Genomic DNA, 19,959 nt, shown 5'->3' with positions numbered 1-19,959 from the left:
TGATTTTTTCCTCCACAAAAAATGACTTTCGTTGAATGTCTTTTTCTACATTTACAAAATATGTAAAGTACTATCATTATTACAATTATTACAATTGTGGAAATAGTAGACCATGAAACATGTCGGTTAGACCATGAAACATGTCGGTTTACGAATTGTTCATTTATAATTTGGTCCAGCTGATCTGAATATTGATCTAATTTATGTTGAACAATATTAAGGTTGTCTACATTTAATTTGCTCAATTTTAAAGGTTTTAAATGTGATGAGCTTTCTTTTTCTGGTACAATAACATAACCTCAACAAACATAACAACTCTTGAATTTTCATTAAAAACGTTACCTACCAATGGAGATTTTTTTCAAAATATGTAACAACTAACTGACACCAAATCAAAAATGTCCTTATTAGCAATGCAAGCACATACAATAATAAATATATAAATAATTCCTTATGGCGTTTTAACATGAAAAATCGATTTGTTTGGAGAAGTTCGCTATGCTCCGCCTACTTGTGACGTCAGGACTCACATTTGACACTTTGTGGCCTCAGGAGCTCAAGGCTTTCTGCCAGTATTGTAGGAGGAGTCCTTATAATAACGGTTGATACAATTTATAAACTGACAGATAAATCAAGAGATTTGTTAACAAGTTTGGAACCAACTGAGAAAGATGTGAATGTTAGGGAGAGGAATTATAGATATTATAAGTGGATCTGAGTTTGATTCAATGAATTTCCCGTTTTTGTTTATTATCCAGGGTTGATAAAGCGGGTGGCGCTCTTCCCTCCATCTTACCCACGCCCTTCTTCACTGTTTAAAAGCTGGCGGCCTACCCTGGAAGCTATGCTCTCTCTAATCCCTAGTTGCCACCCTCACGCCAAATTGTGGAACAACGAGAAATCGTTTACAAATTGACTTAATTAGTCAATGAGAAATAAAAGGCATGACAAAAGATGGCGCCACCTATCAGTCTTTCGAAAAATGAGTTCATACATTTTCTAGCATTTCTTATAATTTTTGCTATACAACAGATCAAAGCAATTTGATTTTTATTTTCTTCAACACATATCATATCAGGTTTGTTTCGGTCCTACAAAATTCAGGTCCCAGGACGTCAGAATCATGCGCAGTTGATATATAGCGTTCTGGTTTATTGGGGATAATTTCGGACGCCAGTATATGCATATATATTCAATGATAACAAATTGTCAACTTCAACTTCCAGTTAAAGTAGTACTCATCATATGCACAGATATTCAATGACTACCAAATTCCCAACTTCGACTTTTCAGTGAAAGTAGTAATTTGTCATATAATGCACAGATATTAAATGACTAACAAATTCCCAACTACGATTTTTTTAGTCAAAGTAGTCATTTGTCACAATCTACTACTACTACTATTTGTATGAATAATGTAGCCCTGAGCTGTTGTTTTTTTTTTAGAACAGTAGGTCCACGGTTATTGTGTCACATTATTGCATATTATACATGTCGACACTCGGGTGAAGTTTGCTAGGGGTCTCTCGCAAGCATCGCACCAATTATATCCCATTTCCATCATGGAAACGGTGTTGTGGGTGTTAAATAACTAATGTTTCGTGACACTTCCTGAAGAAGATATATATTTTATAGTGATGATCAATTAATACTCATAACAGTGGAAAGAGGTAACCAGACAGCCGACAGTGTTTTACAATTTACCTACATTTGCCAGACATGATATTGACAGTTGACAGTATCATTGTTTTATGTTATTGGGTATTGTTTTCGTCAGTTTTACAGTATTTTGCAGTCAAATATATTACAAAAATAGTTTTTTTCAAAGCTAAACGTCTCTTGGCATCATTACTTTCAAAGTAAGTACAATACAATGTGTTTTATTCATAAATGTTCTTCAATATTACCAACCTCACAATTGACATTTGTGACTATAATTCCGCATTACCGGGATATTATACAAGAGTAATTGGGAGTGTGGAAACAATAATGGGGGAAATAACATTGAATAAATCTATGAAGTCATGACAAAACATGTACAATATATTTATACTCCTTTTTAGATTATGCCTGGAAGTATTCTCAATTCACAAACACAACAATTTGTGTTGAACTTGTGCAAATATTTTGAAAGGGAGAGAGCGCTTGGAGGATCTTTTCTACCATTTCCATCTGTTCAAGAGGTAACCATTAAAATGATAAAAGAAATGTCATAAATTTTCTTAACTGTATTTTAGAGAGTTGCAGATGCACTTAAAATATCTAAAAAACGGTGTTCAACATCAAACAAAGAAATAAACACAAATCCATTCCATCAACTCCAGGAAAAAGTAGACATCGTATCAAAAAGAAAACATCTGATTTACCTGAAGGGCAGAAAATGGAAGTACGATATACTCTGTACGATATGTATGAAGACAGTGAGTCCACCTTCTTAGTACATGGTGAAGAAAAGACGGTACAAATTGACTGTTCAGATGTCTATATGATAAAAATGTTATTTCACGTGTTTTCTGTTTGAGTGTGTTGCGTCGGGACTCCTAATTCTAGCTATACCATTGGTTAAATTTTGACAAATGTCATTTTTAACCAATGAAATTAAGTGTATCGGTGCAGCACACTCTCAAAAAGAAAGCAGATTTCATTCGATGCACGTGACTTAGACGCGGCAAAAAATTCTAAACAAATAAAACCCCCCATTTTCATTAGTCTCAACTGTATTAGGAAAGGCCTTGGATGTATGATAATGAGTTAACTAGTCAAACTCCATTGTCAAATATATTTTTCTTTAACATTTCAAGGTTCAGTTGTATCTCGTATTTGAAGTGCAGTTATAATATCAATTCTCCTATTATATGAATTTTGAAATGTACCTATATTAATTTGAATATTTTTCTGCCAGAAAAACATCTTACCCTTCGATCTTTGAACGATGAGCTGAATAATGAGGAAATTGTTTCTATGTGCAAATCGTCTTTAAATGTTTTACTGAAAGAGCTGGGATTTAAATTTGAAAAAGATGATAATAATCGAAGAGCTTTGATTGAAAGACCTAATATCGTTTCACAACGAGCATTTTTTTTACGCAAATACCAGGAAAACCGAAAAAGTTTAAAACCACGAGAAGTGGTTTTCCCAGATGAAACATGGATTTCTTCTAGAGGAAGTAAAAGAAAGTCTTGACAGGATAATAATGTAAAAAGTGTACGCAAACCCGAAGTATATGATGGTAAACGATTTATTGTTGTGCATGCTGGTTCTATGAAAGGGTTTATTCCAGAAGCCAGTTTATTGTTCTGTTCAAAATCTTTGACCTTAGATTACCATGGAGAAATGAATAGTAAAATGTTCATTGAGTGGATTACTTTACAGTTACTTCCCAGTTTGATAGAACCATCTTTAATTATAATGGACAATGCACCATACCACAGTGAAATTTTGAATAAACAGCCTACCAGTTCTTCAAGAAAATCGGAAATTGTTAGTTGGTTACAGGAAAACAACATTGATTTTGATGAAAAATTAACAAAAGCAGAATTATTGCAATTGGCTAAGATGAACCGAAAGGAAAATGTATATATTATAGATGAACTGGTACGAGAACATGGACATGAAGTTTTAAGATTATCACCTCACCACCCAGATTTTATTGCTATTGAATTAATTTGGGCTGATTGCAAAACCTACTATAACAAATATATTGGTAGAGATGGATACAGTGATGAAAAAGTATTAAGTATGTGGAATGAAGCATTAGAGAAGTGCAACGCTGAAACCTGGGCAAAATGTGTGAAACACACCGAATCACTCATAGAAAAATGGTATGAACGAGAAAAGCTTCTTTGTGATATGGATATTTACACATCGGTGAAAGTTCTGAATCTGAAAGTGATTATTATATTTTTTTTTCATAAATAATAGGTGCATAATTGTACTTGCTCGCAATGCATACGTATATGTATAAATAAATTTTTAGTTGATGATGTGTTGAGTATTTCCTGACCAAATATATTTCAACTGGTGTTATTTTTACTTCTCAGACATTCATTTGTGTCGCTGTATCCATGCACGGATAATTCAATGGAAGCTCGTTTGTTAAGCTAATTTTCAAGTGATATTTGATAAACTTTGTGAGTAGTCAATCCACATCATAAATAAGGAATTTTTTGTTGCCTACTTCGGGGAATTCTTAAAAATCATTTATTTGACATTAGGTTTTCTACTAACGGAAAGATGGCGCCACCTATCACTCGTTTGAAAAATGAAGAGATTCGATCGTCTTTTTCATAAATTCTGTACCTCAGAGGTAAACTATCGTAACTGACATTTTGCAAATTTTACAGAAGAACAGTTGTAACTCAAGTTACTTGAGGTTACCTCTATCATATTATGACAGATACATTAAAGTCACATTGGTTATGACGCCATTCATTAGTTTTGCAGATACGACAACTAACCACTCAAGAATATACACCTCGATAATGTAGTTACATCAATAACCCCAAAATCGACAGTTTACCTCTCAGGTACAGAATTCAATACATTTTTCGCGTAGATATTATAGTTCAGGAATCACAAAATTGCGAAATACTAGAAAAATCGAGCAATTGAATTGAATAGTTCAAATAACACTTTTTATGGGATTTTCACTGGATATTTTGCAAAACCGAAGCACTTGTATAACTGTGTACTGTATACTATACTTTTCTCTGGCGTGTACATACTAGATATATTTTTAAAGTGGTCATGATCATTATTGGTTTCTAATTATGGAAAAAAAACTTCTTGCAATCTCTACTATTCAAACTGACACTTAATCCATTGTAACGTTATTTCCACATTTCAAGCTCTTCAACTTCTGAATACAGTGACTAGTTTTTATTCAGTTATTTTGTTCAGATCAAGAAGCATATTACTTCCCCAAATTACTTCAAGACTTTCACAACCGTACGAAAGTGAACACCAATGTTTTCACACACTTTGGCGATCACGGTTCACAACCTCAGTTCATAGATAGCGCTCTTAGCTGAACGCGTTAACGAATCTTCGTGGTATGCAGACGTGTGTTTATTCTGTACAAACTGGTACAGAGTACACATGAACGATAATATCAAATCGTAACTTCACCGTGTATGTCAAACCCAAAACACTACTTCAATGTTGCCTTGTCCGCATGTGAAGACTTCTTCAAAGTCACATTGTCGACATCGTGTGACGTATGTTGATGTCAGTTCAGAATTGAAAGTGTCTTGCGACCTCCCCACCATCACAACTCGATGTGTTGACAGATGGTGATACGAGCAAGCTGTGGTCATTGGAACTTCAGGGAGTGTAGACGTGTGCACTCTCTTTCACGATAGGTACCATCCAAACTGATAAGGAAGGAGCACTAACCAGTTTGTACAGAACTGTACAAACTGGTACAGAGTACACATGAAGGATAATGTCAAATCCTAACATTACCATGTATGTTAAACCAACCACTTCAAAATCGTCTTGTTTGAGTGTAAATACTTCTTCAAAGTTACCTTGTCGACATCGTGTGACGCATGTAGAGATCATTTCAATGTTGAAAGTGTAGTATGTAGACGTACTAATTTGGTGCGCTAACACCGATGGAACATTCATTACTTGGTGGATCATTACTTGATGAAACCCTGTACCGTGCATTCTCACACACACACACACACACACACAAACCAACCAAATGTAATCACGTCATTGTCACACACACACACACACAAAATCTCATAAGAAAAAAAATCTGAATGATCCATGATCAGACATATCGCCTTGATGCAACAAAAAAAAGCAATTAATACGTCATAGTGGTGGGGTGAGTAACACAGTTCTTGGCCGCCTGCGTGTCACCATCGATAGCGAGGCTAGAGCGATGCGTTACGTCACAGCCTTCACCGCATCGAGAGAGGTGAGGGCACACCGATGAATACGCATTACTCAGCCACACGTCGTGGAGTGAAAATCTCGCTCTCCTTCCGTTGAACGGTTGCTGCTATGACGTCACACCACTACTAACTTGGTGGGCTCATACTGATGGAATATTCATTACTTGAAGGATATTCGAAGTATACAGACGTATGTTTGTACATAGACAAGCACACGATGAACCCTGTACCGTGCACCCCACCTCTCAGCTACATGCGCCAAGCCAACCTCCCAACTGGATGCGATAACAGATGTCGATACGAACAGGCAGTGGTCGTTGCGCTCCCGGAGAGGGCAGAAGTTAACACAGTCTTCGGCCGCCTGCGTGTCACCATCGATAGTGAGGCTAGAGTGATGCGTTACGTCACAGCCTTCACTGCATCGAGAGAGGTGAGGGCACACCCATGAATACGCATTTCTCAGCCACACGTCGTGGAGTGAACATCGTGCTCTCTTACCGTTGAACGGTTGCTGCTGTGACGTCGTCACACCACTACTAACTTGGTGGGCTCACACCGATGGAACATTCATTACTTGAAGGATCTTCGAAGTATGCAGACGTATGTTTGTACATAGACAAGCACATGATGAAACCCTGTACCATGCATTCCCATATACACACACACACACCAATCAAATGTATTTACGTCACTATGTCACACACACACACACAAAAAAAATCTCATAAAAAAACTGAACGATCCATGCACCAGGCAAATAATACGTCATAGTGGCGAGGGCTGGGCCCAGAACAATTCATACCATAGGAGGTTATACTCAAACTGCCTTCAGTTCTGGCTTACACATCTGTCAATGAGCGTGTTTTTCTTACATCCAATTATGGTTCTTTCCGTCTCTTTCCACTCGTATATACAATATTTCTATGACTATGGTGATGGTTGACTTAAACCTCATTCCTGAGTAAGCATCAACACGAGTCCAAATGTTTTGGGAATAAGAGAGATTCGCTTCTCATTCCCAATCTAAAATCTGCTGTTCCTCCTCCAGCTGAGAAATTACTATTCTGATCAAGTGGGTTCCTACTACGTTTCTTCGATCAATGAGTTTTTTCCATCCAAGTTCGGACCAACGAAATCATCAGAAAATACTGGGGCTCATCGAATATTTTTGATGGTTATTACTTTGCACAGTTATTTCGTTCAGGATGTTGAAGTTCTATTTTACAAACGTATGTAAAAAGCAGCACAATAGTAGGAGAAACAATATATAACTCATATTGGATATTTCATTATCGAACTCACCTTGTTGTATTCAGAAGATTTTTGGCGATACCTCTTCCTCTGTACGATTCGTCTACAGATACTATACCAATGCACACAGCCCTGGTACAATCTGGATATTGTTCAAATGGATCCGCTCTCTCACCAACATATTCGAAAAACTTGAGAAGTTTTGCAAATTTTTCATCTTGACAGTTAACAGTTGTTTTCTTTGTTCCTTTCTCAATTACCACACTCATACAAACACCTACTAAATTTTCATCATATTTTGCCATCAAAGTGAGACCATTATCTAAGTATTCTATGGAAAAAGCTTCCACATCTTCGTTTATTGGATTCTCGCAACTGACTAGTCCTAGAAAGTTATTAACAGGTTCATCCTTGAAGAAAAATTTTCTTAAGAATTCCAAAACTTCGTTTTTGTTTTCTGCAGTTGCAATTTCAATTGAGCAATTACTGTTATGAGTGTCAGGATGTGCCATCATACTCTCGAATAATGCTGAAAAATATATACACATATTAACATTGAATTTGTGAAGTAAATCATCAATAAAAAATCCTGTCTTTTAAAAAATTTATGCCTTCTCATTCACTTATTTTCATTTCCACTTGATCCATACGACAATATTTTCCAAAACTACTCTTTAGAATTCGAGTAAAATTCAAGAACTCAAACGTACTCGATAATGTAGAACTCATCAACAAACCTGAAAATTATCTAGATCATGAAATGTGACGCAATAATACTGTATTTTGAAAATGAGTTTCACTATATGTTATTATATGAATTGAACCAACTTAGAAATGTTGATAAGTAAGTTGAGTAAGATCAAACTTCCTTTTGAAAACGATCACTTGGTGACTGAAATACGTGTCAAGATGTTGGAAATAACAGTTTGCTGTTGGGATAGGACTCCAGCAATATGCATTACTACTCCAAATGAAACAGTGCGTCACAAGTATTCAGATAATGTTACTAGTACTGGCATACAATTGTTTGTGTGGCAGTACAAATATCATGATGAATTTGTTCCGATCAATCTGTTATCAATATTGAGCATTCGAATTTTTACCATTAACTGTTTCAGAAATCACTCTCTTAACTTGATGGCTATGTCTTTTCCAAGTTGAATTTGAATCTAAAATTTCAGTTAGTCTTGATTTACACTAAGAAATTTTCACATTTCTATTATCTTTAGCTAGAACAATATTTCTGACAAAGACGTAATATTAATTCCTTCTTATAATATTTTTCATTTTTCTTCTGATCTCTGTTTCTCTTACATTTGATTCGTTTGAAATCTATTAATTCTTGTTGAAAATTTTGTAAAGTTTCAGGTTTCAATGAGTCGAGTCTTGTTCTCAGAGATATACCAAAAACTATCTTCGCTGGAGATAATGATGATGATTTTGCAATCCATTTATTTTATGTCAAAATATTTCACAGTTCTAACGCTATTTTCAGCAGCGCCATTGCATTGTGCCGAAAAATGCGGACTATTTATATGTTCAATACCAATACTTGGGTGAAATGCCTACATTCAGCTGAAGTCAGCTGCAGACAGTAATAAGTATGTTGGATGAAGTTCAACGTGAACATAATTCTTTTTTTTTAAGACAGAACACAAGCACTCCAGGAAAATCCTTAAAGCACTCCAAGAGCGGTGCTTGTGCGAAAGTAGTGATTCACATTTGATTTGAGTCGCTAACGAAAAATATAATTTGGAAAAACGTATAGAAACGTTTATACCTCATGAACGTAGTTCTACAAATGAAAGAGTTCCCAAATAGTGAAGTTTGAGGTGTACCGAGTTGAACTTCGAAACAATGAGCAGCCACAGTCATTTGAATGCATTATGTGAAAAAAGAGAGAAAAACCTAGAACTTTTTTTCGATGTTTCAGACTATCAAGGCTGCAAGTGATGTTTCGCGTCTCCAATCAGGCAAATTGCTCTTTTTTGGATGGATTCTAGCAGCTTCAGGTCGAGAGTTGCTGAGGTTTATACAGTCTTCTGGTTCGGAATAGTGCTCCAAACTTCTGAGGAGCAGCGTTTGCAATCTCAGAAACATGATTGTGTGAAGACATAATGGTATCCATTTTAACCCCCAACAAACTCATCAAACAGAAAGCAAATATGTCTGTCTTGTCACCCATTTTGTCTGGGTGAGTATAGTAAGATAAATGATCCTATTTCATGCATTCGACGGATCAATTATTCGATGTATAGAAATTCAATCTGTTTCTGAAATGAAACATTTGACATCTTTTTTTAATGAAATAGTTATCGGTGCTAGTCTGGTTTTCAGAGGTAAGTAATTGTAGAGCCGTTTTGTAGGATGAATATATATGTTCTCTGAACGATTGTTTTTGTTGGGCATGTCATGTTCAGTTGCGCATTGGTTTTAAGTCTTCTGTTATGCTTGTGGTCTACATAGTTCAGTTTTGCTCGTTTTTCATGTTGTTCCACAACAGTCCCTAGGAAGTAAAGTTGTCTGAGGTCGAGCAATTTTGCTTCTTTGAAAAGTGTTTCCAATGAGTATTGTGTTGGTTTTCTAAGGAGAATTTTTAGAAATTTTTTCTGTAATACATATTATTTTTTCAAATGTGATGTTGCTACTCCGCTCCAGCCTACAATTCCATATTCAAGACGAGACTCTTTAATGGCATAATAAATTGTTTTCATTTGCTAGGTATCTAGTATATTTCGTAAGTACTTGAATCTATAAAATGTGCTCCTTCCTCAACGTTTATGCCACTTGGTCAACATAATAGTTCCATCTCAGGTGTCTATCTATCACTATTTCTAAATATTTGCTTTTTCTGCTGATCGAATCGTTATGTTGTTTCTTATATTCAATGTATCATATTGGGGTAGTAAGTTGGCATAGCACGAGAATCGTAAAAAGAATATTTTTTCGTGAGTAATCGATAGTATTTCATCCGTGAAGCATTCAAAGAGCTCACTCATGTCATCTTCTACTTAAGTTTTGAGGTTATTCCAGCTATCAGCACTGTATCATCAGCGAATCAAAGGAAGCTGCCACAATATCGGGTCGTAATAAGTCATTGACGTATATTGTAAAAAGAATTGGCTCCAAAACTGTTCCTTGCGCATTTCATTTTTTTTTCACTGACGACGTTATCGATTTTCACGTATTACTCTCTCTATCTTTGAGAAAACTCTCCATGAGATTGAATGTGTTTCCTCTGAAACCCATATTTTGCAAGGTCGCCAACAGTTGTCAGTGGTTCACGGTGTCGAAGGCCTTAGCAAGATCTAAAAAAATACATAGACTTGGTTTACTATTACGAAGGTTCGAAATAGATGAATACTTCAATCTAGCAGACCCCTATTATATTCTTCATGCAGTCATTGTTCACTGTGGTTCTGTCTTGAATCTGGTCATTATTACGCCTCAGTCATAGACGAAACGGACTGGTTTAAGTTTGACGATAGTCGTGTCACTAAGTGTTAATAATAATAATAATAATAATAATATTCACAGGACAATGTGAAATTTTATTCACAATGCTTAACCATAAACGAAAAATAAAATGAACAAAAAAGAAAAACTAATTCTAATTACATCAAGTACATATTATCATTCTAATAATGTTGTGAAGGTTAGTAAAGAATAAATCACCATGGACACAAATGCTATTGAAATTTGAGCACATAACATATATTGGGGAATTGAGCATAATGTTAGTTCTTGCTCTGAGAGGTCTAAAAATGAATTGAGATCGTGAAGCTGGCCGTGGTACATTGAAGTGAATTCGTTCAAGAATTTTAGGACAGTCATCTCTCTCATTCATTAACTTGAATAAAAATGACATCATTACTGATACCTCTCCCAGGGTGAGAACCATCTATTCTGAAAATAAGAAATTTACAAAACTTTCTTTGAACTCTTTGGCTATGTTATGAATCTCATAGAATGAACTCCAGACGATACTTGCATATTCTGTCTTCGAACGTAAGTAGGTGAAATACAACAGCTTCATGGCTTTAAAATTATGAAAGTTTCTGCAATTTATAACAATGAAACCATAAGCTCTGAGAGATTCTGAAACTTTTTGTGAAATATGTCTGCCAAATGTTAATTTATGATCGAATATTACCCCTAGGTCTTTGATCTCCTTACATCTAGGCAGATAGATCTGAATCCTGTATTACATACGGGAATGTATAGACCTATTTTTTTTTGACTATAACTCACTACTTTACATTTCTCCACATTGAGTTTCAATTTATTATTACTACACGAAGTAACAAGAAATTCTAATTGAGATTGAAGATTTACACAATCACCTACTTCCTCAATTATAGAAAATAATTTCAAGTCATCCGCGAAGCATAACCGCTCACAAGCCCAACTTTCACATAAGTCATTAATAAACAATAAAAACAAAAGAGGACCTAGATTGGAGTCCTGAAGCACACCAGAAGGAGCTATATATGTTCTAGATTTATAACCGTTATAGGAGACGAATTGTTTTCTACATGTCAGATAGGATTGCATCAGCTGACAGGCAGTATTCGAAAAACCAAAACTCATCAGTTCATTGAGCAAGATATCAAGATCAATTTTATCAAATGCTTTAGAGAAATCCGTGTATATAACATCAACTTGGCAATTGTTATCTAATGCCTCGGAAATAAATTGAGTGATTGTGACTAGATTTGTAACAGTAGAACGCTTAGTAACAAATCCGTGTTGATGTTGAGATAGTTAGTTAGATAGTGGAAGCATATATGCGATTATATAAAATAATCTCAAAAAATTTAGAAAACATACATAAGAAAGATATGGGTCTGTAATTCTCTATATATGATTCTTCACCACTTTTATATACAGGACATACTTTAGCTAATTTCCAAATATCTGGGAATGTTCCAGATATCAGACATGAATTGAAAATTCTCATTAAAGGTTTTGCCAATGCACAATCCTTCAATAAAAATGATGGGATTGGCCTGATGTCAGTTTGTCCTTTAGTTTTTCAGTTGCAGATATAACCCCATTTTATTGAATGGGGTAAAAATGAATATGAACATTGAATGGTTTATATTTCAACCCCATAATAGATCACAATAATCATTGTAATGGAAATTTCCATAATATATATTTTTTAACTTCTTTCAAATTATTTCAACTTCCATTTCCTGTTTGCTCTTGGTGTTGTTCATCACTTATGATTTAATTTTTTGATTGATTTCGAATATGATTAAGTGGACTAAAAATAATCAAAGCAATATGTGACTTTTCACACAAAATTTCATCAGCTCAATATAGTAATCATTGTTTTTCATGATAAAACTCAAGTAATACACCATAAGGGTTGAATATTACTGGAGTTTTTTCCCAACACCAAATCTTTATTTTTACACCTCGACACGTGTTTCTATCACCAAGTGATCATCTTCAAGAGGAAGATAATACTGAGTTTTATCTTCCTACACCAAAGGTTCCAAACAGTACATCATAAGTACCATTAGGGTTGCCTTATTCTCATAAAAAAATTGTAAGAAACACGTTTTCCATTCTATTCAAATATTCAGACTATTGGACTACTTGGACATACCATTTTAGTGTAATACCTTGAAGATTGAAGAATGAATTCTTCATAAAATTTCAGTGCCATATGTTTTTCTCAAAAAGCAAAACACAAGCACTACAGAAACATCCTTTAGGCGTTTTTAGAGCGGTGCCTGGGCGAAAGTATCGATTCACGTTGGATTTGAATCGCTGGAGATTAAATCCATTTGAAAAAACGTTCTCAGGAAGTTTATTTCTTATGAACACAGTTCTCCATATGAAAGAGTTCTTCAACAGTGAAGTTCGAGGTGTACTGAGTTGAACCTCAAAAAGGTGAGCAGCCACAGTCCGTCGCGTATTTTTGATATGTACCGTTTGGTGGAATCAAATGTGCCAAGTCACTTGAACATTTCCCGTGAAAGTATCTATGAAAGAGAGACAAATCTCCAACCTTTTTTCGATGTTCCAGGCTATCAAGGTTGCACGTGATGTTCGCGTCTCCAATAAGGCGAATGCTTCTTTTCTGGATGGGATCCAGCAACTTCAGGGTATCTTTGGGGGCAGAGCTCCATACATGAGAACAATACTCCAAAGAAGGTCTTATCTGAGCTTCATAAAGCATCAAAAGTTGCTGAGGTGTGTACAGTTTTCTGGTTTGGAACAGTGTTCCAAGCTTTCAAGAAGCAGCCTTTGCAATTCCGACATGATTGTGCCAATATAATTGGTGTCCATTTTAACCCTCAACAAACTGATCGAAGCAGAAAGCGGAATTGTTTGACCTGACATTATTATATCCGATTCGAAAACATTTATCTCCTTGGAAAAAACCGATGCCTGGGTTTTTGTAGCATTGAATTGAATGAACATGGTTACTTTCAATCCAATTCGATTTCACTTCTAGATCGTCATTTAGATGAAACATCTTGCTGCTGGTAAAGATGTGCTTCCGTAGCCGATGTCCTAGAATACAAATGGAATGACGGACAAGTGTGCTGTCATCAGCAAAACAATACATTGGATACTTGTTTTTTACAATAAGTCGTTGATATGCAATAAAAAGAGGATTGGAGACAATATGGATTCCTGGGGGAAACCAGCGTTGATGGTGAAAGTATTCGAGAGATATTCATCGACGGCCATGGCAGGGAACGTTCTTTCAGGAAACCCTCAAGCCCTACACGGTCGAAGGCCTGAGATATATCAAGCGCAACAGCTCTTGATTCTCCATGTTTTTCGATTGCGTTATTCCAAATATGGGTGACATATGATATAAGGTCGCCTGTTGATCTTCATTTTCGAAAGCCATATTGATGATCCCTCGATATATTGAAGCCTTCCAAATATTCGAGAATATTGTGGTTTACGAATTTTTCCATGATTTTTGGTATCACTGATAGCAAAGCGAATGGTCTATAGTTGTTGAGAGGAGTTTTCTTGCCATTTTTGGGAATAGGCTGAACGCGAGCAATCTTCCAACCAGAAGAAAAAAACATTTCTTGTAAGACAGGCTGAAAAGTCTGCAAAATAATGGTGCGAGTTCATTTGTCCACTTATTAAGTACGATGATGGGCACTTCATCAGGGCCAGACGCCTTGTTGATATTGTGCTGTTTATAAATTCACCTGACTAGACGCTGTCGAAAAGTAGATTTTGGGAGTAGATTTTGGGAGTAATTGTTCAATTATGGAATAGGAAGTAGCTTGAAAACTCAACCTGAAGGTCAAGCCATTCGAACAGATGAATGAATTTTCTGGATTTTTGGGAACTGGAACAACAGTAATCTATCAAACGAAGAATTATAAAAGTGAAAGTTTGTGAGGATGGTTTTATGTATGTATACATATATGTATGTTTGTGGTTATTTCATGTCTAAACGACTGAACAGATTCATATGACACAAAAATACAGCTTATACATCTGAATAAGATATAGGCTACAATTCTTAAGAGTTTTGTGTAATTTTGGTGCGCTGCCTATACCGTTGGAGTTACATGCAGATATAGCATATATCTACTCCTTATGTGGTAGTCACTATATGCAAAATACTGAGCCATTAAAAATCACAATGCACATTTTAGAATATCTGTCAAATTCTTATAAAAATTGATACAATTATCGTTTTAAGTAGTTTATACAGGGTGTTCCTTAAACACATGCTAATATTCAAGGAGGTAATTCTTAGACCCATTTTGAGGAAAAAACGTTTTATGGACGTATGTCCTAAACGCCTTAACTTTTGAGATACAGGGTGGCAAAGTTTTCAAAAATAATCAGTTTTTTAATAATAACTGAGATAATTTTGTAGACATCTTTAGCATATTTGGTACATGTGTTCTATGTCTCAAGGCGCATTTTCTAATGTACAATTTTCTTAATTTTCTCTGCCAGTGGCGTACGTACGAGTTTTGAAATGTATATTTTTGGCGAAAAAAATACTACGCCACTGCTTTATCTTGAATTAAAAATTATTTTTAAAATCTCCATACATTTTTGAGCACATTTGATCTGCTGGGTTTTCTTTGTCCGACGCATGGTTTTCGCTCAAAAAATTAAAAATCGCTTTACTTAAGGATAAATTCCTTAAAAATCTGATGCGGTATCGTGCATCGACTGAAAGCAAACTAAGAGATCAGATTTGTTGCAAAATAATTGAGGATCTAAAAGGTATTTGTTTGTTGTCAGATGCACTGTTCTCAATTAAAATTACGTCATAACGCAGCACCGCTTAATAATTTTTGAAAACATAAATTTAGTTATCCTGGAATAAATGACGTGAAGCAGAATTTATTTACTGCACCTCTTGAAAATATGGAGTTTGTCGATATATGATTTCTTTTAAAGATTAAAAGCAGAAAAAACAGCGTACCCACCATAGCAATACAAAACGAATTCTCTGTATGTACAAACGTCAGTAGCTAATATTGATGTTGGTTTAAAGTAAGGTGTTGGTGTTAAAAACTGTCACAGCGCGTTTCGATTGATTTTGAAGTGTTATTGAAGTTATTTTGGTAGTCCGCTGTTTTTCTGAATATCAGTAAATATGGTAAATTATACGAATGCGGAAATGGCGCAAATGCATTACGTATATGGCCATGCCGATGGTAATGCAACAGAAGCCAGGCGCATTTATCAGGAAAGATATCCTAATCGTGCCTTACCAGATAGCCGAACCTTTTCAAATATTCATCGTCGACTTGGGAAAACTGGTAGTTTCAAGAAAGGGACTCCGGAATGTAGACCTCGTGTAGTAAGAACTCTTGAAATTGAGGAAGCGGTGCTGCAAGAAATTGAGGAACATCCTGAGACGAGTACGAGGAAGATCGCTAGAACTCTGGATATTTGTCATCAAATTGTTTGGCGTATTTTGGTTGATTTTTTGTTATACCCATACCATATTTCAAGAGTGCAGGCATTACTCCCCAGAGATTTTTCACAGCGTGTGAACTTCAGTCAGTGGTATCTATAAAGTATTGCACAAAAGACACAAATTTTGTTCACAGACGAAGCAAATTTTTCTCGGAATGCCATTCAAAATTTCCATAACAATCATGTGTGGGCTGAAGAAAATCCCCATGCAATAACCGAAACCCATTTCCAGCACCAATTCTCGGTTAATGTATGGGCAGGAATTATAGGTGATCATCTAATAGGCCCATTTTTTCTACCAGGACGCCTTGATGGTCGTTCTTATTTACACTTTCTCGAAGAAGACTTACCTGGGTTATTGGAAGATGTGCCACTTGCGTTAAGGAATCGAATATGGTACGCGCCCCAGCTCATTTCAGTGTAATTGTCTGGAACCATTTAAATACAGTTTATCCTAATCGTTGGATAAGTCGCGGAGGACCTCAGCAATGGCCAGCAAGATCCCCCGATCTCAACAGTTTAGATTTTTTTCATGGGGTCATCTCAAAACTCTTGTGTATAAAACTCCCGTTAATACTTTAGAAGATTTAAGAGAGCGAATAGTTGCCTCGTGTGAAACTATACGAAATACGCCGGGAATATTTGAACGGGTGCGTAATTCCATGCGTAGAAGGGCGGAAGCATGCATACTAAGTGCAGGTGGCCACTTCCAACAATTTTTATAATCAGTTTTGGTATTATTACTAATTAACAAATTTGTGCTATTCGTTTAGACTTACTGTCACAAAATAAAATAAAACTCGTTTTTGTGAAAAATTTATTTTTTGCAGATTATGTTTTCAAATATTATTAGGGAATCGGTAATGCATTATGAAGCAATTTTCAGATTCTCATTCATTTTAGAATTGATCTAATTTCTTAATTTGCTTTCTGTCGATTTTTATTTTTTTGAGTGAAAATCATGCGTCGGACATAGAAATACAGGAGATCAAATTTTCTCAAAAATGAATGAGGATTTCAAAAATGATTTTATTTTGAAAAGAAAGCATTGGCGTAGTACTTTTTCCCCAAAAATATTCAATGCGAAACCCGTAGGGATGCCACTGTTTGAAAAAATACAAATTTGTGTACATCAGAAAATGCGCCTTGAGGCATGGAACATATGTACCAAATATGCCAAAGATGTCTACACCATTATCTCAGTTATTATTGAAAAACTGATTATTTTTGAAAACTTTGCCACCCTGTATCTCAAAAGTTAAGGCGTTCAGGACATACGTCCATAGGAAGTTTTTTTCCCAAAATGGGTCTGAGAATTACCTCCTTAAATATTAGCATGTGTTTAAGAAACACCCTGTATAGATAAACTTTGTCTTTCACACTGAGTAATTTGGACGAATCGTTTGGATGTGACAACTTGGCACAGAGCAGTAAGCCATTTCGCGTCGCGTTTGCTGTGAGACGACGGGGTACGATGGGCGGGGTAGAGGAGCGGCCTGAGCAATGAAGCACCATCGCCGAGAACGCGATCCGAACAGAGGTATGAGGATAGATGTCGTTCACGCCTAAACGACTGAACGGATTCATATGACACTTCACATAAATACAGCTTATACATCAGAATAAGATATAGGCTACAATTCATAAGAGTTTTGTGTAATTTTGGTGCGCTGTCTATACCGTTGGAGTTACATGCAGATAATGTACCGTAAGATTGTCTTAAATAGTTCTAAATAAAAGTCCGCAATAGCATATATCTACTCTTTATGTGGTGGTCACTATTTGCAAAATACTGAGTCATAAAAATAATCAAGTTGGATACTTTTTTCATAATGCACATTTTAGAATATCTGTCAAATTCTTATAAAAATTGATACAATTATCGTTTTGAGTAGTTTATATAGATGAACTTTTTCTTTCACACTTGGTGTAGTAATGAATATTACGTATAAAAATAACGATTTGGTGTTGGGAAAAAACTCCAGTTATATTCATTACTCCACCAAAGGTTCCAAACAGTGTATCATAAGTACATAATGACGGCCAGGTCAACGGAACTGAATCTGTATCGTAAGTATTCAACTAAAATTAGGCTAATACAAGCAGATATTTAGTTTCTAAAAAGCTGTAGAAGATATTCAGTTTTTCCAAATTTTGTTAACGTAAATATTTCTATTAAGTCTTCAGTTGCTGATAAAGTCCAAAAATTCGCCAAAGAAAAATGGCTTGATTTAGAAATCGATCATTTGTACACTAGTTATAGTCTATATAAAAAACTAACATATAGATTAGAAAAATGTTTCGGATGATTGAATCAAAATATATCAGAAAAATGTGTACGCTGAATAAGAAACTCAAAACCCTCATATCTAAGCATGAACCGAAAGAAACCACTCCAAAAGTCATAAATATTGTTGAAAATCATTCATCACAATCGTGATAAGCAAGAGATCAATCTTTTGAACAACGGTTTCAAATTTGGCATACCGCCTTCCGAGAAAGTTCTTAAGGATATCGTTGCTAGTGTTGAAAGTTCGATTCAATATACATATGCCCGATTCCTCGAAGGGACTAGTTGGAGGAAAGGTCAGGAATCAAATCTCCAAGAACAATATAACAGATGAACAGAAACATTCAATGAACAACGATAAAAACCAAAAAAAACTTATCGAACGATTGAAAGACAAGGACGTTTTTTATTTGAAAGCCGACAAAAGTAACAAAGTAGTAATTCTTAATAAATCGGACTACTACGAAAGGGTCAATACTCTCATTACTAACGGACCGAATGCGAAATTGTCCAGGAACCCGTTACTAAAGATGATTACCGAAGTAAAAGACGTCCTCAAGAAATGCGACAACATACTTACCCCTCAACTGAAACGGATGTTACAAGTTTCCAACTCAACGGTGTCGGTGCCTCCCAAAAATCCACAAACCGGGAAATTCAATGCGCCTCATCGTGTCAGCTATTGGAGCTCCCACCTACCAAATAGCAAAGTGGCTCACTAAGGAATTTGAAACCTTGTCTATTGCGGAACCAAGTTTTGGTATAAAAAACTCTTTAGAGTTCATACAACATACAAAAAACATGGTTCTGCAAGAAGGTGACATTTTGGTTTCTTTTGATATTATTTCCTTATTTCCTAGCGTCCCAATTCCACAGACCTTGCAATACCTCAGGGAATTACTAGAGAAAAATAATTTCAATAATAACGAAATCGATGAATTCGTTTCTCTTGCTAATGTGTGTTTGAAACAAAATCGGTTACAGGTAGAAGGTTGCTTTTATGAACAACAGGAAGAAACGGCCATGGGAAACCCTTTGTCCCCCTACCTGGCAGACCTGTTCATGAGCAGATTCGAAATGGAAACCAAAGAAAAGTCGAAGTATTTTCCTAGGATTTGGCTGAGGTATGTGGATGATATTTTCGCGTTATTTGATACCAAAAAATCGAATATTGAGGACTTTGTTTCCATTTTGAATAATAGATGTCCATCAATTAAATTCACGTATGAGTTAGTAAATAAGGGACAACTACCATTTCTTGACGTTTTGGTAATGAGGGGCCAATATGGAGGGTTAGAATACTCAGAAAAGAAACAAGCACGTACAGGTATATTCCTGACAGTTCACATCACTGTGGACAGCAGAAACGTGCTGGGTTGAATTTTTTAGTGCATCGTCTTTTGACTTTCACTCTAACACATGATAGGTTCACAAAAGAAAGACGTGCAAAACAGAAAATAGCAGCCCCTAACGGTTTCTCGAGGGTTATTGTAGATGACATAATAAGAAAGAAGGAGTTTAGGTTAAGAATGAACGAAATCTCGACTTTCAGAAAGGATAAAAACCAAGATGAAT

At 35.7% G+C, this 19,959-nt stretch overlaps 2 protein-coding genes across 3 annotated transcripts in view; both read right to left on the bottom strand.

Annotated features, from left to right (window-relative positions):
* The window catches only part of LOC141481322 (uncharacterized), a 228,584-nt gene that overhangs the window by 146,281 nt on the left and 62,344 nt on the right, over positions 1-19,959 (bottom strand). The window lies entirely within an intron of this gene.
* Positions 1-19,959, bottom strand: part of LOC111513548 (arylalkylamine N-acetyltransferase 1) — a 45,934-nt gene that overhangs the window by 21,526 nt on the left and 4,449 nt on the right. The window contains exons 1-2 of one of the 2 annotated variants that reach the window (XM_074172717.1): positions 18,965-19,079; positions 7,209-7,686 (exon numbers count right to left, since the gene is read on the bottom strand). In XM_074172717.1, the coding sequence (XP_074028818.1) occupies positions 7,209-7,672 (464 nt within the window). In that variant the 5' untranslated portion in view covers positions 7,673-7,686; positions 18,965-19,079. Of the gene's footprint in view, positions 1-7,208; positions 7,687-18,964; positions 19,080-19,959 lie in introns of those variants that run through there. The other variant, XM_074172716.1, reaches the window with a different exon arrangement.

Source organism: Leptinotarsa decemlineata, unplaced genomic scaffold, assembly GCF_025532065.1.
Source record: "Leptinotarsa decemlineata unplaced genomic scaffold, Ldec_3_MD MMD2_tig00000157_RagTag_RagTag, whole genome shotgun sequence".
NCBI classification, from domain to species: domain Eukaryota; kingdom Metazoa; phylum Arthropoda; class Insecta; order Coleoptera; family Chrysomelidae; genus Leptinotarsa; species Leptinotarsa decemlineata.
Note: the sequence above shows the minus strand (reverse complement) of the source record. Positions and strands in the feature narration are given on the sequence as shown.